The 20,281-nt window shown below is 44.3% G+C and overlaps 1 protein-coding gene and 1 long non-coding RNA gene across 17 annotated transcripts in view; both read left to right on the top strand.

The window, feature by feature from the left end:
* DCAF5 (DDB1 and CUL4 associated factor 5) overlaps positions 1–19,763 on the top strand; it is a 101,283-nt gene extending 81,520 nt beyond the window's left edge. For 15 of the 16 annotated variants that reach the window (XM_015143949.3, XM_015143947.3, XM_077938474.1 and 12 more), the window contains 2 exons: positions 10,271–10,398; positions 17,869–19,763. In XM_015143949.3, the coding sequence (XP_014999435.1) occupies positions 10,271–10,398; positions 17,869–19,623 (1,883 nt within the window). In that variant the 3' untranslated portion in view covers positions 19,624–19,763. 16 annotated transcript variants of the gene reach the window in all.
* On the top strand, positions 5–2,170 carry LOC144330339 (uncharacterized). The gene is made up of 2 exons (XR_013396406.1): positions 5–841; positions 1,789–2,170. It is a non-coding gene; the product is annotated as an uncharacterized LOC144330339 (long non-coding RNA).
* Positions 19,764–20,281: the final 518 nt, after the last annotated feature.

Here is a 20,281-nt window from a genome sequence, read left to right as displayed (position 1 = left end):
GAGGCAGGAGTATTGCTTGAGCCCAGGAGTTTGAGGCTGCACACTTCAACAACAGTATGAAAGAATGAGACTCTGTGTCTACACTCTCACCTTTTAATAACTCCTTAGAGATCAAGACATTGTCCTTCCTTGCTGCCCTCCTGGAATGGCTGACTGAGTTGTTCTTGCATGAAGGCTGCCCTTGACTCATCAGTAGTTCAAGAAGGTTATCTTATGTGACAAATTTTTCCCTGAATGGAAGGGAAAGACATGTATTTTTACTGCCAAGTCACTGCAACCGCCCCCACTGGCAGTAGGCTGATGAAGTAGGCTGGAAACAGCTGTAAATGCATTTTTATGAGCCTGCATATGTTTGTGTGCTCTGTCCTCTTTTTCTAGACATGTATTTACTCTCAGTGACTTAGGCCTAGGTATCTGCTTTTTCCTCCCATGTAATTGGAAAAAACAGCTGTTTTTAATTGGTTGCAAGTAGTTGGTTATAAACACATGTGAGGCACATGATGAAAGAAGAACTCAGCATAACTGACTTTTTTGTGCAACTAAGCAATGATGCCTGTGGAGCTCTTTGAGCTGTACTGACAGCATTGGCTATCCCCATCTGGCTTTTCTCATCTCTTAAGTGGTTATGTAGTCTCCAGGAGGCAGTCACTGCTCTGTCTGTATTGTCAGTATCCTTGATTGTCCTTCTCTTTATGGTTTGAGACTAGAAGACCCTGCAACTGTTAACTTGGGCCTTTTTGAAATGCTAAGAGGCTTGGTTACCTTTTCTCAATGTACCAGGAAAAGAAGTAGTCTCTTGTCTTGCCGTAAACTTTTTTTTTTTTTTTTCTTTTGAGATGGAGTTTCGTTCTTGTTGCCCAGGCTGGAGTGCAATGGCATGATCTCGGCTCACTGCAACCTCTGCCTCCCGGGTTCAAGCGATTCTCCTGCCTTAGCCTCCTGAATAGCTGGGTTTACAGGCATGTGCCACCACACCCAGCTAATTTTGTATTTTTAATAGAGACGGGGTTTCTCCATGTTGGTCAGGCTGATCTCGAACTCCCGACCTCGGGTGATCCACCTGTCTTGGCCTCCCAAAGTGTTGGGATTACAGGCATGAGCTACCATGTCCGGCCCTTGCAGTAAACTCTTAATTCTGCCAGTGGAGTCAAGAATGAAACAGATTGTCTTAAATCTGCTTACCAAACCCCTTTTTTGCAGATAGCTTTAAGCTTCAAGCTTTATTGCAAAGAGGATGATGAGGGCTTTAATTTCAATTTGTTCACTTACTGAGTATCCTTAGATAAGACATCATGTAAAGCTCTATGGGCCACTGAAAAATGAACATTTTTTTGCCTTCAAAGAGCTTCCAATATAACAGAGACGGCAAAAAGGATGTGCATGAGCACACACACAGACACATACACTCAATATAAAAGTGGCTTCTGAGCCCTATAAAAAAGGTAATGAAGGAGGTCTTGAAGAGACTTGGGGAGACTGGTAAAGTTTTCATGCAGTTAGCATTCCAGAAGACCCTGAAGGATAGGTAGGATTTCAGCCCCTTTATTTCTCTGCTCCTACTTACTACATTATAGTAAAAATGCTGTAAAAGAATATCTGGGCCAGGCGCAGTGGCTGCATGCCTGTAATCCCAGCACTTTGGGAGGCCAAGGCGGGCGGATCACGAGGTTGAGAGATTGAGACCATGCTGGCCAACATGGCGAAACCCCATCTCTACTAAAAATACAAAAATTAGCTGGGCATGGTGGTGCGTGCCAGTAGTCCCAGCTACTTGGGAGGCTGAGGCAGGAGAATCGCTTGAACCCCCGGTAGGCAGAGGTTGCAGTGAGCCGAGATCGCACCACTGCACTCCAGCCTGGTGAGACTCCATCTTAAAAAAAAAAAGAGAAAAAAGAATATCTGTGCTGGATTAGGTGGCTCACACCTGTAATCCCAACATTTCGGGGGGCCAAGGCAGGAGGATTGTTTGAGCCCGAGAGTTTGAGACCAGCCTGAGCAACATGGCGAAACCCCATCTCTACAAAAAATACAAAACATTAGCCAGGCGTGGCGCCATGTCCCTATAGTCCCAGCTACTAGGGAGGCTGAGGTAGGAAGATTGCTTGAGCCTGGGAGGTGGGATTACTGTGAGCCAAAATCATGCCACTGCACTCCAGCCTGGGGAACAAAATGAGACCCTGTCTCAAAAAAAAAAAAAAAAAAAAAAAAGATATTAAATCGGCTGCAGGAAGATTGGAAAAAAAGAAACACTTATTGGGTGATGGAACCCATATGTGGAGATTTTTTTTTTCCTGCATGCTTGTGTTCCACCATCTAATACACTCACATCTTTTCATTTCATCATATATTTATTAAAAACCTTACTCTGTGCTAGGCACAGTTCTAGAGACTAGGGATACAGTGGAGACAGAAGCCCTGCTATCGTGGAGCTTATGTTCTAGCAGAGGAAACAGTGAACAATAAACATAGTAAATTATGTAGTATGTTTAAAAGGTTAGAAGTGCTATAGAAAAAGTAGAACAGAGTAAGAAAGATAGGAAGTGGTATTGGGCGGCCTGGGGTGGTATTGGGGGCCCGCGGTGTTGTGGTTGTATACAGAATATTTAGTATAGGCCTTATTGAGAAGTTCATATCTGAGTAAAAGCCTCAAAGTGCTTAAGGAGCTGGCCATGCAGAAATTTGGTAGAAGAGCATTTCAGGGAGAGCCAGCATGAAGGTCCTGAAGTAAGAGTATACCTGGTGTATTTGATAAACAGCAAGGAAGTCAAGGTGTTAAGGCAGAGTGGGGGATGGGGATAATAGTGGGAGATGAAGTCAGTGATGAGTGAAGCAAGGCGGGTGTGCAATCATGTAAGCTCTTACTGAGGAAATGGGGTGACATTAGAGGATTTCGAGCAGAGGAATGGTATAATCTGACTTGTTTTAAAAGGATCACTCTGGCTGCTGAGTTGAGGATAGATGGTAGGAATGGGGCTGCCAAGAATAGAAATGAGAACTAGTAGGGGTCTCATTTGATACAGGTGAATGGTGATGATGGCTTGAACCAGGGTAATAGAGGTTGGATTCTAGATATATTTTGAAGGTAAAACCATCAGGATTTTCTCAAAGATCAGGGAAGAGGGGAGTGCAGGTAGTTCAAGATGTTTCTTAAACATCCAGGTAGAAATGTTGAATGGTTTGAAGGTCTAGAGTTCAAGAGAAAGGTCTGGACTAGAAATAACAATTTTAAGTTTGGATAGCATGTAGATAGTATAAAGCCATAAGACTGGGTGAGCTTACCAAATAAGTGTGTATAGTTAGTCAGGATTGAGCCCTTAAGATATTCCAATCTTTAGAAGTCAAGGGGAGGAAGCTGGGTATGGTGGCATGCACCTGTAGTCCAGCTACTTGAGAGACTGAGGTGGGAGGATCACTTGAACCTATTAGTTCAGGGCTGTAATGTGCTGTGATTCCAACTGTGAGTAGCCACTGCACTCCAGCCTGGGCAGCATAGCAAGAAAACAAAAAGGAATCAAGGAGAGTATCCAAAAAGGAGATCAAGAAGGAGTGACCAATTGAGGTAGAAGGAAAACCAAGAGAGGGTGATCCTAGGAAATCAGGTGAAGAAGCAACTAACTAGGTTGAATGTTGCTGATAAATCAAGTAAGAAGAGTTCAGATGAAGACTGAATTAACCATTGGATTTTTTGGTGAATAGCATATGCTGTCATATACTAAATTTTCCCAAGTCCAAATCATTCATATTGCTCAGGGAGGGACTAGGTAATCAACAGAGATTTGATGTCCATTTTATCATTTGAATAACTACTGTTATCTGGTTTTCAACTTCTCCCCTACAAAGTACTACTACCCTTTTAGGTATCTGTTCACAGTCTTGCCTTATCAGTATGTTGTTCAGGATGGTTTGATAACCCCAGCCTAGAGCTGCCCGATAAGGTTCTTCATGAAGTACTGAAAGCATTTCCTATACCGTAATCTGTCTTTTTAGCCTGATTATGATAGAGTTGTTGTTTGTTTGTTTTTTGAGACGGAGTCTCCCTCTGTTGCCAGGCTGGAGTGCAGTGGCACAATCTCGGCTCACTGCAACCTCTGCCTCTCAGGTTCAAGTGATTCTCCTGCCTCAGCCTCCCACATAGCTGGAACTACAGGCATGCGCCACCACACCCCACTAATTTTTGTATTGTTATTAATGTAGAGATGGGGTTTCACCATATTGGCCAGGATGGTCTTGATCTCTTGACCTCATGATCCGCGTGCCGTGGCCTCCCAAAGTATTGGGATTAGAGGCATGAGCCACTGGATGATAGAGTTTTTTTGATAGCACTCTTAACAGTGTTCTTCACTAATTTCCATTTAGCAATCATTTATCACATCTCCTTCTTACATACCTTGATCTATTCTTACTATCTTGTATATATCAACATCTAAATCTCAGAAGACCAAGGTTCTTTACTTCTTCATGAAGGTCATTGCTCTATTGTTTACAAATGCAAGCTTTATCTCCTGCTGTCATAAGTTTTTGTTTTCTGTCAGCCCCTTCCAGTCTTTTGGCCCCTGTTCTAAGTTCCTCACTATTGCCTGCACACTTAATTTCTTCCCACTCTTACAAAGGTATTTGTTCCACCTATTATAGTCATTAGGCACTTAACAATGAGGATGCATTCTGAGAAATGTGTCATTAGGTGATTTGTTGTGCAAAATTCATAGGGTGTATTTACACAAATCTAGATGGTAAAGCATATACACACCTAGGCTGTGTGGTATAGCCTATTGCTTCTAGGCTACAAACCTGTATAGCATGTGACTATACTGAATACTGTAGGCAGTTGGACACAATGGTAAGTGTTTGTGTATCTAAACATAACTAAACATAGAAAAGATACAGTGAAGATACAAGGTTGTTTTTTGGATTTTTGTTGTTGTTTCTGTGGTCTTTGTGTGTGTGTGTGTGTGTGTGTGTGTGTGTGTGTGTGTGTGTGTTTGAGACAGTCTTGCTCTGTCACCTAGGCTGGAGTACAGTGGTGTGATCTAAGCTCACTGCAACCTCCAACTTCCGGATTCAAGCGATTCTCATGCTTCAGCCTCCTGAGTAGCTGGGATTACAGACGTGCACCACCACACCTGGCTAATTTTTGTATGTTTAGTAAAGACAGGGTTTTGCCATGTTGACCAGGCTGGTCTCAAACTCCTGGCCTCTGAAGTGATATGCCCACTTTGGCCTCCGAAAGTGCTGGGATTACAGGCGTGAGCCACTGCTTCTGGCCAATATACAGTATTATAATCTTATGGGACCACTGTCATTGACTGAAACATCATTATGCAGTACATGACCATAATGGGGTTGCAAAGAAAGGGCAAAAAGTCCAAGGACTCTGGCAAGAAAATTAATCCTGGTGTTTTGTCCAGGTTGCATTTGGGATTGATTTCAGTACAGAGTACTTAAGTGGAATCTTTTATAGCCCTAAGTGCCATGATTGATAAGTTGCTATTAGACCAAGACATCAAGAAATCTTGACCACATTGCTTTCAGCATTTGAGTCAAAAACATACTCATTCTTGGAGGACTTCATGAAGCAAATGAACTTGACAGTAAACAAAAGCAACTGAAATTGGCTGGAAATGGGAATAGTATTCTGACTCTTCAAAGGCCTGAGGCAGTAAACCCCTGGCTGAATGTGATGAAAGTGGGCCATAAGTAGAGAAGGGAGGGAAATTAGGACATACACATTTCCCTTGGTTTTCTCTAAGGAGACATTTGGCCTTGGCATTTAGAAAGATCTTTATCTGAATTTTGAGCAAGTTGTTTTCCCCTGGGATCCTGGGGTCTCCTAAGGTAGTAAGTGGATCACTGATACTGAAATTCTGTGAGATACCTTGTTCTAATTTTCCTTTCTGAGATCTTGCAATAGATATGGTTATAGTCTTCCCCACCCCCCTACCACCTCTTCTAAATCAAAGAAAGATTAATATATGGGGACTTTGGCCTCAGCTTAGGAACTAAACTTAAAAAGGGGTGTCAGCTGGTTGGGCGCGGTGGCTCATGCCTGTAATCCCAGCACTTTGGGAGGCCAAGGTGGACAGATTATGAGGTCAGGAGTTGGAGACCAGCCTGACCAACATGGTGAAACCGCATCTCTACCAAAAATACAAAAAAATTAGCTGAGTGTGGTGGCATGCGCCTGTAATCCTAGCTATTCAGGAGGCTGAGGCAGGAGAATTGCTTGAACCCAGGAGGTGGAGGTTGCAGAGAGCCAAGATTGTGCCACTGCACTCCAGCCTGGGCAACAGAGCGAGAGTCCATCTCAAAAAAAAAAAAAAAAAAAAAAAAAGTGTCAGCACATTTGGCTAAGCCTACCAAAGCAGATAGCCCAGAGAAATGACTATTGGTTTATACATAATTTTATAAACAAATGGCAGCTCAGGAATGAGTCAGATCCTTTTTCCTGGGTATGTGGTATTTTATTTATTGGTACCCATTATTAGTGATTCGGTCAGGACAGTTCAACAACCAAGGGGGTGAGGTTGATCCTTACCTGGGCCCTTACCCACAGTCTTAAGAGATGACCCTGAAGGGAGATTATGTGGGTTATATAGTTCTTGGATTAAAATATGCCCTTCCTAACTCCTTCCAATTTGATCCTACTATCGACCAGCACAGTCTGGTTAGATGACAGAGGAAAGGAGACCCTAGACTCTTTCTGATATTGGCATTTTGACTTCAGCTATTTCAGATTAAAGGAGAAGCTATCTGGCTTACACAGATTTCTAGGATGAATCTCAAAAAATTATTGTATGTAAACTGTTCAGTAGCAATTGTATTCAATCATCTCAAACCTGGGAACCAGGAAAGAAACTATGAAAAACCTCTCTGAAGCCAGTTATTGCTATGATTGTACACAGTCTTGGTTACCTTAAACAAATGGCCACTATAATTCTGCCTGTACCTGTTTTCACCATCAGTCTCTGGGTTTATTGATTTCCTCTTTTTTTTTCAGATTTCCTAGGTACCAGCGTGGGTGGAAAGAAGGAAAAAAAAGACCTTGTGTTAAAATTGCTACCAAGAAGAGAAATCAGGGCTGGGCGCGGTGGCTCACGCCTGTAATCCCAGCACTTTGGGAGGCCGAGGCGGGTGGATCACGAGGTCAGGAGTTCAAGGCCAGCCTGGCCAAGATGGTGAAACCCCGTCTCTACTGAAAATACAAAAATTAGCCAGGCATGGTGGTGGGCACCTGTAATCCCCGCTACTCAGGAGGCTGAGGCAGATAATTGCTTGAACCTGGGAGATGGAGGTTGCAGTGAGCCCTGATCGAGCCACTGCACTCCAGCCTGGGCAACAGAGCGAGACTCCATCTCAAAAAAAAAAAAAAGAGGTCATATTGCCTGAAAGTGCAATAGAAACAGTTTTTCCATGGTCTGAATTTTCAGATATTGATACCCTTCAACTATTCTTTAGATCTGAAAGTTACTTTAATTGTGTTCCAAGTCAGAAAGATTGTTTTGTTTGATGCACTTTAGTTCTATGATAGCTGATTCTTTATGAGACCTTCCATCTGTCCTCTTTTGACATACTTACTCTAAAATTGCTCTCTTTTCAAACACTATTCATTCAGCAAGTATTTATGCACCTGGTGGCCTTTGGACATTGCACAGGTTCTAGGTACGCAAGAGTAAGTAAAACAGATCCAGTTCTACTCTCATCGTGTACTCAGTGTCAGTGACGTGATGAAATGGCTTATGGTAATGCTATAGAGCTTGTGCTTGGGATACCATTGAATACAGTGCCCCTTCTTTTAATTTAGGACTTCAGAAGAAAACCACGTATCTAATAACTGCCAGAAAGATTTAGTAATCTAAATCTTCTGAATGTAAGCTTCTCACTCCATTCCTGTTCAAACTTTTCCATCTTCCAAAGGAAGCTGTTATGGTGGAAAGCATATTAGGCACTGTAGCCAGACTTTGGTTGAAATCTCGGCTCTGCCATTTTCTAGCTTTGTGACTTGGGATAAGTCACTTAAATCCCCCTACATCCCCCCCCCTTTTTTTTTTTTTTGAGACAGTCTTGCTCTGTCGCCTGGGCTGGAGTACAGTGGCTGGATCTCAGCTCACTGCAAGCTCTGCGTCCCAGGTTTACGCCATTCTCTTGCCTCAGCCTCCCGAGTAACTGGGACTACAGGCACCCGCCACCTCGCGCAGCTAGTTTTTTTGTCTTTTTCAGTAGAGACAGGGTTTCACCGTGTTAGCCAGGATGGTCTCGATCTCCTGACTTCATGATCCGCCCATCTTGGCCTCCCAAAGTGCTGGGATTACAGGCTTGAGCCACCGTGCCCGGCCCATCCCCCCTTTTTATGAGGCAGTAGGATTAAACAAGAGACTGTTGCTAGATTTAAATCAAAGTTTCTTTGCTAACCACCCTAGTGGGAGTAGAGGTAGAAGTAGGATGTTAAAAAAGTAAAATTCAGAGGAGACCCATGAGCAGAAACGCTACTTGTCATAATTAACCTTATCTAGAAGAAATAGACCCAAAGGAACTTTTGGGGGATGGTAGGATCTCTGTCAAGACAACTATTTTGGGGTTCTTTAGATTCCTATTTATCCCTCTTCCCTAATTCTCTCTAGTTTGTTTTCATTTTGACTAGGCCCAGCTTCCCTTTCATCCCACCTTAGGAACCCAGTGCACTCAGACTGCCTAGAGGTTCCCACAATGGCAGTCTACGTCAGTGCCTAACTTTTCCTCATCCTCTTTCTCCATGAAAAATACGCTAATCCTGTGTCCTAGTCCCTTTCTTTTTTTATGGTTTATTAGCAAACTTGATGTTGGGCTGAGATATGAATATGATAAATATATTTTCCATTCTGGACAATTCAAATATTATTAATGTCAAATATGGAGAAAAGTTTTGTCACCCACCAAATAGATTGAGCACCTAAAGCTGGCTGAGTGAGCAGATGGGTGCAGTCTGGAACCTTTTGCTGTCGTAAAAAAGATACATACATGGCAATAAGGAGGTATCTCTTCCATGAGAAAAAGGAGAGTTGTGTTAGGGGACCAAAAGCAGAAAGTACCCCTAGAGCCATATTATTTTTGGGGAAGGGATATTGTTGTAGTCTTTTTCCCTCTAAACACAGACATTGAGAAATATTTGGAATGAGTATTTGTATAAGGTGGAGTTGGGAGTGGAGGGAGGCACTTGGAGCACAGACTGTCTAATGATACTTTGTGGCCTAGTGGAGCCATGCTCCTGGTAGGGACTAAGAGGTGATTTCTTGAGTAGATGAATGAACACTCATTTGTTTGTGTCTGGATGCATCACATTTTGCCAGTTAGCCAAGGGCACATGTTTTTCTGTGTGTACTGAGTTGTCTCATTGCTCAGAAGGAACTTGATCAGAATTTATGTGCATGTGTTCTGGATGGGTATGATATCATTATCAGTGCAGTGGAACCTTTGAATTTATCCCAAGTTCATAAATGATAACATGTTTATCTGTGTTATAAGTTCCAGGCCTCTGGCACTTTTCTCATTCACTGAAGAAGGAAGCCTACAGGATGGTCCTTAAAATGCAGCTTCTATCGATGTCCTCTTGACTTTAATCTATACATGGTATCTTTAAGGTCCACTCTCTAATTCTAATTTTCAGCACTTGGACCCTGCTTATTATGAAAGTGATCCAAATCTTCTTTCTTTCTGTATCCTTAGTTCTCCCTGCTATTGGCGGGGTAGGGGGGAAGTATTCTCTCTATTATTTCCCCCAGTGGTTTTGGTTTTTATGGGGTTTTTTGTTTTGTTTTGTTTGCTGTCTTCATCATAGAAACTGAGGGCAAATGGATTAGCGATGTTTTTTGTACGTTTAAGTCATTATATGCTTCTGGTTCTGCATGTCCCTGGTTCAGCTGCCTACCTATTCCCAAGCAGTTCAGTCTCATTTTGCTCGTGATTGGCCTTTTCTAAGGTAGCACTTGGATTCTATCTTGGGGATCAAAAATTTGAGAAATGTTTTCAGTGGCTTTGGTTTCATTGACAATGGAATTGTGGTGGGTGGGTGTGGGCAATGCTTAAAGGCTAAATAAAGGCTCTTCATAAGAGCACATATGCTGAGAGGTGTTTCATCTTCTCTCTTTCCATAGCAACTTATCTGTAAGATTAAGCATTCTGCTGGTGGTATAATAAAAAAATCTTAGCTCCCATTCAGAGCTGTTTATCTGCTGTTACTGGAACCTGTTTACTTTCATTCATTTCATCATCTGATTTTTGTTTCCTTCTGTTTTCCCAGGTGGCATTGGTAGGGTGGTCAACGGAGCCTTCATGGTGCTGAAAGGGCATCGATCTATTGTTAACCAAGTCCGATTTAATCCCCACACCTACATGATCTGTTCTTCTGGTGTAGAAAAGATTATCAAGGTGAGGCACCTTCCCCTTCTGTCCTTTTAGAGAAATTCTCGCAATTTATAATTAGAAGAAACTAGAACAATATATGTAGGACCTCATATCTAAACATACTAAAGGTCTATCAGAATTCTCGGATTTTGACATATTACAAAATATTAGAAAGCTGATATTAAAAAAGTGATGCCAGGCATACTGACAGTACCTGTAGTCCCAGCTACTTGGGAGGCTAAGGCAGGAGGATCACTTCGACCTAAGAGTTTGAGGCCAGCCTGGGAAGCATAGCAAGACACCATCTTAAAAAATAAAAAATAAAATAAAAAATAAAAAAAGAAGAAGAAAGAAAGAAAGGTGATTTAAAATGCTCTTTTCAGAACCATTTAGTTTTTCATTTTAAAAAGTTTTTTTAGAGACAGGGTGTTGCTATGTTGCCCAGGCTGGACTTAAACTTCTGGGCTCAACCAGTCCTTCTGCCTGAGCCCCCCAAAGTAGCTGGAACTACAGGCATACACCACTGTACCTGGCTTGGAACCATTTTTTTTAAAAACTAATCACTAGGCTTTGAAACAGACATTGTCTTCTAGACACTACCTTGTATGCTGCAACATTTTCAAAGGCGTTTGGCCTTGAGTATAATGAATTCTGTTTTCCAGACCTCATCTGGAGGTTAGGAGAGCCACTCTCCCCTCAGTTACTTTGTATGTACTTTGCATTAATTGCCGTCCTAATATGGCATGGATAAAACTAATGATTGCCAGAATCATAATTAAATTGTCTCAGAAGATATCAAAAAAAGTACTGCATGTGGTTGTAATTGAGGCTACTTGAGTCTGAATACTGAATACTTGCATCATTTGCACATTGGCTGAATGAACTCACCTCTGCTAAGAAATGTTTTTATAGCTGCAAAAGTGGGTCCTAGCCTGGCCTGTGTCCACAGAAGGATGACCCACTGCCCATCACTTGTATTCAAGTTGCTAGTACCATTTTTTCCACATCTGAGAAAATGAGAATTCAGGGTAAATGATTAATTCTGGAGGTCCCTGAGATAATGACTTTTAAGTAAGGATAGGTGATGTTCCTGCCAAAAGCTAAAACACTTCGACTTTGGCTGGGTGTAGTGCATCACACCTGTAATCCCAGTACTTTGGGAGGCTGAGGCAGGAGGATCACTTGAGCCCAGGAGTTTGAGACCAGCCTGGGCAATATAGTGGGACCCAGTCTCTACAAAAAATTTAAAAATTAGTGTATACCTGTAGTCTTAGCTACTCAGGAGGCTGAGGCTAAGGGATTGCTTGAACCTAGGAGGTCGTGCTATAGTGAACCATATTCTCACCACTGCACTCCAGCCTAGGCAACAGAGTGAGACCCTATTTCAAAAAAAAAAAAATTCCTCAATTTTTTTATTAAAATGACTTTGAAAACCTGAGAGTTTTCAGAGAAAAACGTAAAAATTGACTTGTGATTATTTTATTTCATAATTTTCATTTTCTTTTGTTCTTAAAAAATAACTATCCAGAGCTAAATCAAGTTGTACTTGATGGCAGGGGGCAGCTGTCAGAAATAAATTATTGAGGCCAGGTGTGGTGGCTCATGCCTGTAATCCCAACACTTTGGGAGGCCGAGGCAAGTGGATCATCTGAGGCCAGGAGTTCGAGACCAGCCTGGCCCAAACAGTGAACCCCTGTCTCTACTAAAAATAACAAAAATTAGTCAGGTGTGGTGGTGTGTGCCTGTAGTCTCAGGTACTCAGGAGGCTGAGGCAGGAGGATTGCTTGAACCCAGGAGGCAGAGGTTGTAGTGAGCCAAGATTGTGCCACTGCACTCCAGCCTGAGTGACAAAGCGAGACTCTGTCTCCAAAAAATATATATACACACACACATATATATATACACACATATATATATACACACACACACACACACATATATATATATATAAAATATTGGCATGTAGGTCAGTATTTTTATTTGCCCTTAGTCTAACTTCTTTGATTTAGGCTTTGCTGGTTCTGTGGATCAGAGTTGACTTTCATGGCAGCACACATTTCCCTGTGGGGCTAGAATGAGGAAATCATTTTTACTGACTTTTTCTTTTTACAGATGATGAGATTTAAATTATAAATTAACTGTCCAAGGTCACACAGCTAATTGGTGGCAAAGCTAGGATAGAGCCCCCTGCCCTTTGTTCTTCCCAGTATACCACCACATTTGCCATGCTGGTGGGAAGGCAGCAAGCAGCCCAATTCCCCTGCTGGATTCGATCTTTTCAACAGAGCAGTCATTGAAATGGCCCAGTTCCTTGCATTGCTTTCCCCTTTCCTTTGGCTGATGACTGATAGGTTGTAATGTGTCCTCTCTGGGCCTGTTGATGTCATTCTCTTTCTCAGAGAGCTTTCTGCTTGGCCATCTCCTTTACAAGAGGAATTCCTGTTTGAGTGTGCACTCTGGGATGCTTCTATGATAAGTCTCCCTATTTATTGTTTAGTCAACTGAAGTCCTTACCCTAAATGTCGTATGTCGCAAACTAGCCAGGTTCTCAGAGGAAAAAGAAAAAAGTGTTTTCTCTGTGAGGTTATCCAGACTGAACTATGGAGCTCACCGCTCCCTGGTTTGCATGGGATCTGAACCCTGTTCCACCAGGAGGCACATTTAGCCCTTTGAAACGTTAAGTATGTACAGATGATCATAGTGAGAAGGAAAGCAGAAAGCTCTGGAGTCCTCAGCTTTGCTGTCTTATAGGTGTCATCCCCATTCACAGTCTGGCTGGGAATGACATAGCACTAAGCACTGCAGGAAGGGAGGTGGTAAGGAGAAGGATGAGACCAACAGCCATGCCGGCCTCATCTCAGTTGGAATTACTGCCTCACCCTGCACTTACATTATCCTGAAAGGCCACTGAGTCTTGACCCTTGGTTCTGTCTCCCATCTGGAAAATGAGGGTGCTGACAGTGACTTGCCACCCAGGAATGCCTTGTAAATTACCTGTGCCTAACTCCTATTTTAATAAATGTCGCTTTCGTGCCTGCTATTTCTGAGAGGATCAGTGGCTCACAGAGCATTAGCCAACACATTCTGGTCCAGCCTGAGACCTGCTTTTCTCTCTCTACTCACCCTTCTCTCTGTCCTTGTCCTTTACTGCCACCTTCCTGGCTAGGAGAAGAGTCCCATTGTCAGGAACAACACAGGGAAACCCCATCTCTACGAAAAATTTAAAACTTAGCCAGGTGTGGTGGTGCCTGCTATGGTCCCAGTTACTCGGGAGGCTGAGGTGGGAGGATCACTTGGGCCCAGGATTGAAGCTGCAGTGAGCCGTGTTCATGCACTGCATTCCAGCGTGGGTGACAGAACGAGACCCTTTCCCAAAAATAAAAGTGTGTCATGATCACTTGTGTAACTCAAACACTTGTCACTTAATTGTTTTCCATGTTTATGAAGTTTGAATAAGAATTGAACTGCATCCTTTTTCTCAGCAGCCCCTTAAGCTAAACTTCACTGTGCATGGAGAGGAAAATATTTGCCTCATCTCTCCTCTTGCCTCCTCACTTCTTTCTTTCTTTTCCTTCTTTTCTTTTCTTTTATTTTTTTATTGAGACAGGATCTTACTGTGTTGCCCAGCAGGCTGGAGTACAGTGGCACGGTCATAGTTCACTGCAGCCACAACCTCCCCAGGCTTAGGTGATCCTTCCACCTCAGGCTCCTGAGTAGCTGGGACTTCAGGTGCACACCACCACTCCTGGCTAATTTTTATATTCTTGTGTAGAGATGGGGTTTTGCTATGTTGCGCAGGTTGGTCTCAAATTTCTGGGCTCAAGCGATCCTCCTGCCTTGGCCTCCCAAAGTGCTGGGATTACAGGTGTGAGCCACCACGCCTGGCTTTTTTTTTTTTTTTTTTGAGACGGAGTCTCTCTCTGTCACCCAGGCTGGAGTGCAGTGGCGCGACTTTGGCTCACTGCAAGCTCCGCCGGGTTCACGTCATTCTCTTGCCTCAGCCTCCAGAGTAGCTGGGACTACAGGCGCCCACCACCATGCCCAGCTAATTTTCTGTATTTTTAGTAGAGACGGGGTTTCACTGAGTTAGCCAGGATGGTCTCAATCTCCTGACCTTGTGATCCGCGTGCCTCGGCCTCCCAAAGTGCTGGGATTACAGGCGTGAGCCACTGCGCCTGGCCAACGCCTGGCTGTTTCTCATGAACTTTGCCCCATGATGAGACATGTCTATATATATATATATTTTTTTTTTTAAGACAGGGTTTTGCTCTTGTCGCCCAGGCTGGAGTACAGTGGCGCGATCTCAGCTCACTGCAACCTCCTCCTCCCGGGTTCAAGCAATTCTCCTGCCTCAGCCTCCCGAGTGGCTGGAACTACAGGCACCTGTCATCACGCCCAGCTAATTTTTGTGTTTTTGGTAGAGACAGGGTTTTACCATGTTGGTCAGGCTGATCTTGAACTCCTGACCTCAAGTGATCCACCCACCTCAGCCTCCCAAAGTGCTGGGATTACAAGTTTGAGCCACCGCGCCTGACTGCCACATTTAACATGTAACGGGAAGTTGGTTTTTTCATTGATTCCCTTCTGAGTTGTTAACTTTCCAGTGTAAAGAAATTACCAATTTCACAAATAGTTGGAATTGATATATTAATATTAAGCATTAGAACCAAGATAATAGGGAAGGTCAGTACTTATAATGTTCAGAAGCCTCCCTGAGGGTGGGTTTTAACATTCTGGTTGAGGCGTTCAATTGCCAAATGAAAGAGAAGACATCACATTTATTGGTGTTGGGTATAGGCTTTGGTATCATTCTCATTTACACATATGAGAAACAGGCTTTCAAGTGTGAGGTCATTTGCTCAGGGCCACAGGAAATGACAGGGCTGGGGTTCCTACCTGCTCCCCTTACTCCTGAAGCACTGTGAGTCCCTTGAGGATTGAAGACTGGCAGTCTGGAGTGAAGGTTTTGTTTTGCTCTGAATCTTAGGATTGCATGAGACCCATCTAATCTACTGTTTAGAGGGAGGAGCTGAGCATCACCCCCTAACTAGGAGTGAGTGGGAATCCACACTCAAGACTCCTGCCTAGGCCGGGCACGGTGGCTCAAGCCTGTAATCCCAGCACTTTGGGAGGCCGAGACGGGCGGATCACGAGTTCAGGAGATCGAGACCATCCTGGCTAACACGGTGAAACCCCATCTCTACTAAAATACAAAAAATATTAGCCGGGCGAGGTGGCGGGCGCCTGTACTCCCAGCTACTCGGGAGGCTGAAGCAGGAGAATGGCGTGAACCCGGGAGGCGGGGCTTGCAGTGAGCTGAGATCCGGCCACTGCACTCCAGCCTGGGCAACAGAGCTAGACTCCGTCTCAAAAAAAAAAAAAAAAGACTCCTGCCTCTTAATCCTGCGTTTCACTCCATTACTCCAGGCTTCAGGAATGAACAGTCTACCTCAGCTTAATACATTCCAGAGCCCAAACACAAACTAACTTTCAGTGTTAAGACTTTCATTCCTCAAGGGAAAAATGTGGAGCTGGGGTAATAATACATTGGAACTTAAAAATGGTCTTGGTGAGGAGTTAAGCCAGCATCTCACTGTTGTTATTTTGTACTTTTGTTAACAAATTCTGAGTTTCTGTGAGGTACAAATAGATTTATCTTTATATTAGAGAACATGGTTAATGACATTTTACCACTTTTAAACTGGAGAGGTGAGAGATTTGGCTCAGAATTATGAATAAGATGCAAAAAAAAAAAAATCCTAAGAGCTTTCCCTTTTGGACCCCTCAGCTTCCTTTCTAAGCCACCAATCTCTTTTATTCCCTTAGACATCTGTTTGCAGAGATAGTAATAATAGCTTAAGCCACATGCTGGAGACCGTGTGTAAACCTTCAGATAAACCCTTTATTTTATTCTACTTATTTTATGGTAACTGTAGTCTAGTGTTTCTCAAAAGTTGGTCTTCCTACTTATTCATCCCTTGAGTGGTTAAAAATGCATGGTCCTGATACCTGTTCATGACTTACTGAATCAGAACCTCTAAGAGTAGGACTCAGGATTCAACATTAGAATTGCTCTTCTGGTGATTCTTGTGTACTCCAAAGTGAAAACCAATCCCTTAAAATTCTCTAGGGTGAGATTATGAAGCTGGAGAGGAGAGAACATCTGAGCAACATCTAGAGTTATGGGTAGGGAAAAAAGTTGAAGGAGGAATGAATCTGAGTTGGGAACTGGTGGAGGGATGCTAATCTAGGTTTCTTCAGCCTCTTTGGAACTGGGGGGTCCTCTGCAGAGACACTACCTCTCAGGAATTGCCAAGTAAAGCATGGCAGGAATGGGACTCAGGAGAATTCCCACAGGGAGAGGTGCATTTGTCCTTAGATAGCATTTGGGGAAACGAAGTCTTGGTCTAGATGAAGGATGGGGAATGAGGGGCCACTGTTTTCTGGGTTGGATGCCATCTAAAGATAGACACCAGCCTGTCAGGCAAGAAGATTGCCTGGGATTTCATCTGAGTTGCCATGACTACAGGCTGATGTAACTGGGCTGCTTTGTGCTGCTATGAACCAGTCTGGCAGTCAGGTGGAGCTAATCGTTCTCATTTGCAGTGACAGCTTAATTACCTTGCACTTGAATTTTGCATAACAGTAAAGTTGAGCCTTTAAGTCAGGCAGACCTGAGTTTGAGTCCTAGCTCTGCTGCCTTTTATCGATGAGTCCATGTCCCTGACCATGGAGTAGAGGGGTATTATGAGTGGGGCTGCAGTTACCTGTCCTTGGGGCATGTGTCCTACCTACTCCTATAGCTAACAGACTTGTTGGGGAGCAAGCCAGCAGCTCCCTGGTTAAGAGAACCCAGTTTCCTGGGTAACTGGTGCCTGTATATCCAAGAGGGAACTGCAGTGTAGGCAGTTGGCTATTCTTATCAAGCTCCAGTGAGCAATTCCCATCAGTTAAAAATAGGAATGTTGCAGTTGGGCAGAAGTGGAGCCATAGGCTCAGATATTAACTACCATAGAGGGCTGAGTGCTGGGTCTGTTTACATTTCGGAAAAGTGGTACCTCTCTGTGCACAGCTTCGGTCTTCTGAAAGTCTTTAACACCTTGGCCAGTCTTCAAGTCATCCTCTATCCTCCAGGATTGTTATTATAATGTCCAACTACTAATAGATGAAACTAAAAGGGAGGACGATTCTGGTGGAGAAAGTATGTGATTACCCTGGGCCTAGAGACAGGACTTAGGTAGGTCTCTTGACACTAGACTAATACTGTGTTCTAGACCATGCTTGTCCCCACATCTGATTCTAAAAGCCTCAGTTTTCATACACAGCCCACATGATCCAGTCTAGTAAAGAACATATTTTTAAGTTGGTTAGCAAGTCCTAACTAAATTACAGGGAGGGTCTGGGGAAGTTCTGCCTTGGTGTTCTTTATTACCACCAGTGAAAGAATACTTTCCAGTTACTCCTTGTTGCTTTTGTTTTTCATTTTCTGTACAGATCTGGAGCCCATACAAGCAGCCAGGATGTACTGGAGACCTCGATGGTCGGATTGAGGACGATTCCCGCTGCCTTTATACCCATGAAGAGTACATCAGCCTTGTGCTGAACAGTGGGAGTGGCCTGTCACATGACTACGCCAACCAGTCGGTCCAGGAAGACCCGCGGATGATGGCCTTCTTTGACTCCCTGGTACGCCGAGAGATCGAGGGCTGGAGCTCTGACTCAGACAGTGACCTCAGTGAGAGTACTATCCTGCAACTGCACGCAGGGGTCAGCGAGCGCTCAGGCTACACTGACTCAGAGTCTTCGGCCTCACTGCCTCGCTCCCCGCCTCCCACAGTAGATGAGTCTGCCGACAACGCCTTCCACCTGGGGCCCCTGCGGGTCACCACCACAAACGCAGTAGCCTCAACTCCACCAACACCCACGTGTGAGGACGCAGCCTCTCGCCAGCAGCGTCTGTCTGCTCTGCGGCGCTACCAAGACAAACGCCTCCTGGCCCTTTCCAATGAGTCCGATTCTGAGGAGAATGTCTGTGAGGTGGAACTAGACACAGATCTCTTTCCCCGGCCACGGTCACCCAGCCCCGAAGATGAATCCAGCAGTTCCAGCAGCTCTAGCAGCTCCGAGGATGAGGAGGAGCTGAATGAACGCCGAGCCTCTACCTGGCAGCGGAATGCCATGCGGCGTCGACAGAAGACAACCCGAGAAGACAGGCCCAGTGCCCCAGTCAAGCCCACCAATACTTACATTGGAGAAGACAACTATGATTACCCCCAGATCAAAGTGGATGACCTCTCCTCCTCCCCGACCTCATCTCCTGAGCGGAGCACTTCCACACTAGAGATTCAGCCAAGCCGGGCCTCACCGACTTCTGACATAGAATCAGTTGAGCGAAAAATTTATAAAGCTTACAAGTGGCTCCGCTACTCTTATATCTCCTACTCAAATAACAAAGATGGAGAGACCTCCTTGGTGACCGGGGAGGCAGATGAAGGGAGAGCAGGAACCAGCCACAAAGACAACCCAGCCCCTTCTTCCAGTAAGGAAGCCTGTCTAAACATAGCAATGGCCCAGAGGAAACAGGACCTGCCCCCTGAAGGCTGCAGCAAGGACGCTTTTAAAGAAGAGACTCCTAGAAATCCCAGCAATGGCCCAGGCCATGAGCACAGCAGCCATGCTTGGGCAGAGGTGCCAGAAGGTACCTCTCAGGACACTGGCAATAGCGGCTCTGTAGAGCACCCTTTTGAAACCAAGAAGCTCAATGGAAAGGCCCTGAGTAGTCGGGCTGAGGAGCCGCCTTCTCCTTCTGTCCCCAAGGCATCTGGCTCCACTCTCAACATCGGGTCTGGCAACTGTCCCAGGACCCAGTCTGATGACAGTGAGGAGAGGAGCCTCGAAACCATCTGTGCCAACCACAACAATGGACGCTTACACCCTCGTCCCATTCACCCTCACAATAACGGGCAGAACTTGGGGGAGCTGGAGGCGGTGGCCTACTCTTCCCCAGGACACTCAGACACTGACCGTGATAACTTGTCCCTGACAGGGACACTCCTACACAAAGATTGTTGCGGGTCTGAAATGGCCTGTGAGACCCCCAATGCTGGAACAAGAGAGGACCCCACTGACACCCCAGCCATAGATAGCAGCAGGGCTGTTCATGGCCACAGTGGCCTCAAAAGGCACCGAATTGAATTGGAAGATACAGATTCAGAGAATTCCTCCTCAGAGAAGAAATTAAAAACATGATAAATACAAAGGGAAAACAAAAAGCTACAAAAGTAGCCTTACCAAAAAAAAAAAAAAAAAAAAAAAAAAAAAAAATCTGTTTAGTGAATACAGAGGAAAGGAAACAAAGTATTAAAGGCACATGAAACCAGGGCCTGAAATTTTGTGTCTGATGCTGCTCCCTTCTATCCAACATTCAACAACGGGTCTGAATGTCTAGCTGGCCGTTGGCTTGTGCTGTGTTAAGAAAGGGAAAAAAAAAACACCCCAAGTGATTCCTTTCTAGTGAGGCGTGAGCGTAGTGTGCCGTGCAAGGCTCTGTGGAAGTAATTCTTTGTTGAGACGTTCAACTTGTTCTTGTGTACGCACACTGGCACGTGTGCGCTCATTGTCTCATAAGACCTTTCTTTCAGTTCTCCATCAGAAAGGACTTTGTGAATTTGTACTTTTTGCCATCTCACCCTGTTTACATGCCATAGGTGTTCTGGTCTGGATGATGGGTGCCTGTTAAATCAGGTTGTGCTGCCAGTGAGTTGTAGATTTATGCTGGAAGAATGGAGAATGGAAACAGGCCTTCAGCCCATTGGCTGCACTGGAGAGGAAAGCATGGTTCCTTTCTTAAAGAAATCTTCCATGTTTTCTCTAAGTAACACTTCTTTATTGAGCATTTAATGTGGAC

The sequence above is a fragment of the Macaca mulatta genome, chromosome 7 (genome assembly GCF_049350105.2).
Source record: "Macaca mulatta isolate MMU2019108-1 chromosome 7, T2T-MMU8v2.0, whole genome shotgun sequence".
In the NCBI taxonomy this organism is placed as follows: Eukaryota; Metazoa; Chordata; class Mammalia; order Primates; family Cercopithecidae; genus Macaca; species Macaca mulatta.
The sequence above is the reverse complement of the archived record's forward strand: the minus strand, read 5'-3'. Positions and strand labels throughout refer to the sequence as shown.